This window comes from Nuphar pumila, unplaced genomic scaffold (assembly GCF_984573655.1).
Source record: "Nuphar pumila unplaced genomic scaffold, dmNupPumi1.hap1.1 HAP1_SCAFFOLD_2302, whole genome shotgun sequence".
NCBI lineage: Eukaryota > Viridiplantae > Streptophyta > Magnoliopsida > Nymphaeales > Nymphaeaceae > Nuphar > Nuphar pumila.
The window spans coordinates 18,961-22,513 of record NW_028323890.1 but is presented as its reverse complement, the minus strand read 5'-3'; the positions used below and the strand labels follow the sequence as shown (position 1 = coordinate 22,513).

The following is a 3,553-nucleotide window of genomic DNA, read 5'->3' as shown; positions in this document are numbered from 1 at the left end:
CCCATGCTCGCAACAGCTGCAGCTGACCTTGGTCCGATCCCGGATTTTTCAGGCGAAAGCAGCACCCTATGACAGGGCTCACTTCAGTGCTTCGCCAGGCAGGACTGATGTTTGATCCAGAGTCCTGCAAACAAACGAATTTTGGGGACAGAAAGGGCATTCGAACTCCATTCCGGTGAAGCACCGGCTCTACATCAGTACGGAGTGGATAGTAGGTAAAGCGAAACACCTCACAGCTCACCGCTAGTCGTCAGACTGCGGCATTTGTGGCTCAACGAGCCTGATTTTGTGGTGTTTGGTGGGAGTCGGACCCTCTCCGCTGCAGACCTCATGAACGAGTGTTGTGTGGCACACCCTGAGACCTCGACAAGGACTCATAAGCAAAGTTAAGCCAAGGAACATGGTCCAATGGAGGCCCCGCTGCGTCCAACATCCAAAAACAGCAGGGTTTGTCTAAACTCTGAACTTGAATCTGAAATCACTGATCGGCAAGGAAAACGAAAAGAAAGGAAAAGAGAACCAATCCGGAATCATGAGTGTCTGCAGGTCCTCGCAGTCTCGTCCGCAGCGCTCGTCTTCGAGGAGCTCAATGACGTGCCCCCGCTCATGCTCGCTGCGTGGCGGCTGCAGCTGACAGCGCTGCTGCTCGCGCCGCTGGCGGCCTGGCAGCTGCGCGCGCTGCCCCCAGACGCCGACCTCGAGTGCAGGCGCTCCTGGTGGCTCCTCATGTCCTCTGGAGGCTGCCTCGCGCTGCACTTTGGTTCCTGGATCTGGGGCCTTCAGCACACAAGCCTCCCGCACTCGTTGCTCTTTGTCTCCTGCACCCCCCTCCTCATCGTGCTCGGCTCGCTCGCGCTCCGCCAGCCGATCTCACGCGGCGAGATCCTTGGCACCGTCGTCGGGTTCGTCGGCATGGTGATGCTTGCGGCGGGTGCGCGGAAGGACAAGCAGGTGCGAGGCGCAAGAGCACCGTAGTCTAGAGAGCAATTAATTATTGAATAATTAATCATTCCATCAATCATTAGGTGTCCTGCGTTGCGTTGTGTGACTGTCTCCATCTCAACAAGGTTTCATCCGGGAATTGTATATTGTACTGCCGCTAAGAACTCAAACGAAATTGCAAAAAAATGGCTGTTTGACACACTTTCATCCCAAGTCTCCAGAAAAGTTTGGTCCAAAAGGAAGGACTTTGACTATCTATTGTTTGGGGCTAGCATAATATAAAGTCCTGGTTCATGTTACCTTCAGGCAGTTGAATGGTTTGCGGGAAACAAAGATTGAATATTAGCGTGTCTGATTAGTTAGCTTCGATGCGGTAGATAGTGATCGCAATGGTTGGTACCTTTAGGCACCCTTAGTGTCGCGTCGCGTGTCATCTGATCAACTGTTATCCAGTCTACGGTAGTTGGTTTGGCGACCATGTTGCCAATGTCCATACGGATGCTGTATCTCGAGATACTATTGTACAAAGATACAACATCATCATGTGAAGGTATGCTCAAGAAGCATGTGCAGTGCTTTGCCAGAATAGGTTTCGACCCCAAACAATGGTTTTCGTCCGAAACATCCACTACTTCTTGTCCCGAAAATGTCCCGTAATTTGACTGGGTCAGGCTAAATACTAAGCACGTGGGTTGTGTGCAGGTGACAATTGAGGGGGACGCCATTTCGTTGTGTGGTGCAGCTGCAATGGTGCGCTGCGTCATGTCCTGTTGGAGCCTTGGGAACTTGCTTTTGTATCATTAGAGCACTCATGCCGTGAAATTCACCTTTATATGACACGTGGTTACGAAATTGCAATACGTTGTTCTGCGATGCATCAGTTGTTTTTGTTTACCATGACTTTTCTAGCAAGTTCACAGTGTATTCTCCATTTCCAGTTCTGTACTTGCTTGGAGTAGTCGCGCACTGGACCCATATGCCAATATGCACGGGTTGCAACTTCCCGGGCAGACCGCTCCACGTCTCTACTCCCACAGCTATCCAAACCCCATTGCAATGCAGCCTTCTCGCCTCTGCAGTCAATCAGCGGGTGCGTGCTGTTGTTGTACACCATCGCTGAACTCCTGCTCGCGCAGCTCTTCTGCCTTGCTATGGTGTTGAATGCGGCCTTGATCAAAGCGCTCGCTGCCATGTTGATCGTGCTCGTCCCTCCATGCTCTTTCTCCGTTTGAAAGAGTCTCCTTGTGACGGTATCGGCAACACTGATTGCCGAGCAGTTCTTGGAGTTGCCAATGCCCATGTGGATGCGGAAGTGTTGTAAGCCACAACCATTCCATAGTGGTTGACAACTCATGTGCGTGTGTTGTAACCACAACCATGGTTTACCGTACACGAAGATGCATCATCGACCTTCCTCTTTCATTCACTCTCTTTCTTTCCATCGAGTGCAGGTCGGCTATTTGCACGCGGGGCGCTCCGTCCGCCGCTGGATGCCGATTTTTGTATACGCAGCCCCCGTAACGGGCACCGCAGCGCTCATCCTATCTCTCGGCAGCCTCGCCTTCGAGCGCGCACAGCTCTTCGCCTCGGGCGCGCACGGAATTCCTCGCTACCTCGGCAGCGTTCACCACCTCCCGTTCGTCGTTTATCTCGCAATCGGCCCGGGAATCATCGGCCACACCGGCTTTAACATGCTGCTGCGCTTCTTCCCGCCGCTGATCATTTCCATGGCGCTCACGCTTGAGCCGCTTGTAGGGTCGGTGATGGCTTGGGCGTTTGGCTTGGTGTCGGTACCTGGGCCGCTGACGTGGGTGGGGGGAGGGGTGTTGTTGGGTGCGCTGATGTATCTGTCGTACTGCGAGAGCGTCCGCACCGCCATGCAGCAGCAGAAGCTTGTGGCAGCGGCTGCAATGAAGGCCGCGCTTGACGGCGCGGGGCAGGACGAGCTGACGCGCTTCTCGATCGCGGAGAACGATGACGATGAGATTGAACTGCTGGACCAGAGCTAGTTGGGGGGGGGGGGGGATGAAAGCCACGCATCATGCGCCAGGGTGGGGGGGGGGGCATGCAGCCACGCCACCCTTGGGAAAGCGCGCTGGGGGTGCCCGTTGCTGGCACACCACCCTTTGCGTCCCATTGTGTGGCGCGGGGGGGGGCAGGGGTTCTTCATTACGGAGAGCGATGGTGACGAGATTGGGTTGCTTGACCAGAGCCAGCACTGACACCTATCAGTTCTCCGTTGGCACGTCACCTCGTCTGTGACTGATGAGAGGTGCAACAACGGCTCTCCTGTCGCAGCTGTTGTGACTGTCGCCCTCTCGTCAGCTGAGGCGCCGGCTCTTCGTCAGAGGGTGTTCTTTGCGAGTCCACATACCTGAAATTTCATGATTTTTAGGGACAAAAAAGGGAACGAAAACCCAATCTGGCGAAGCACTGCTACGAAACGCCTGTCTTGGGGCTGTCGTGTCACCTACTCTGTCGTCTCCTCCGCCGATTGGGATCGCCCATCAAAATCATGTTCCCTCTTCCGTCAATTATGACACGCCAGGACGCACCATTGTCAGGATTACCTCCAAAGAGGGGGAGGACGAGAGGAGGGGACGCGAGGGCG

At 54.6% G+C, this 3,553-nt stretch overlaps 1 protein-coding gene across 1 annotated transcript; it reads left to right on the top strand.

The window, feature by feature from the left end:
• Positions 1-408: 408 nt before the first annotated feature.
• LOC149808740 (uncharacterized) lies at positions 409-1,746 on the top strand. Its single transcript, XM_089995167.1, has 2 exons — positions 409-951; positions 1,645-1,746. The coding sequence occupies exons 1-2, from the start codon at positions 409-411 to the stop codon at positions 1,744-1,746; spliced, it is 645 nt and encodes a 214-aa protein (XP_089851293.1).
• The last annotated feature ends 1,807 nt before the right edge of the window (positions 1,747-3,553 follow it).

Coding starts and splice junctions, on each gene's coding strand:
- LOC149808740 (XM_089995167.1), top strand. CDS start 409: ATGGAGGCCCCGCTGCGTCCAACATCCAAAAACAGCAGGGTTTGTCTA. Junction 952..1,644: donor GTGCGCGGAAGGACAAGCAG/GTGCGAGGCGCA, acceptor GGTTGTGTGCAG/GTGACAATTGAGGGGGACGC.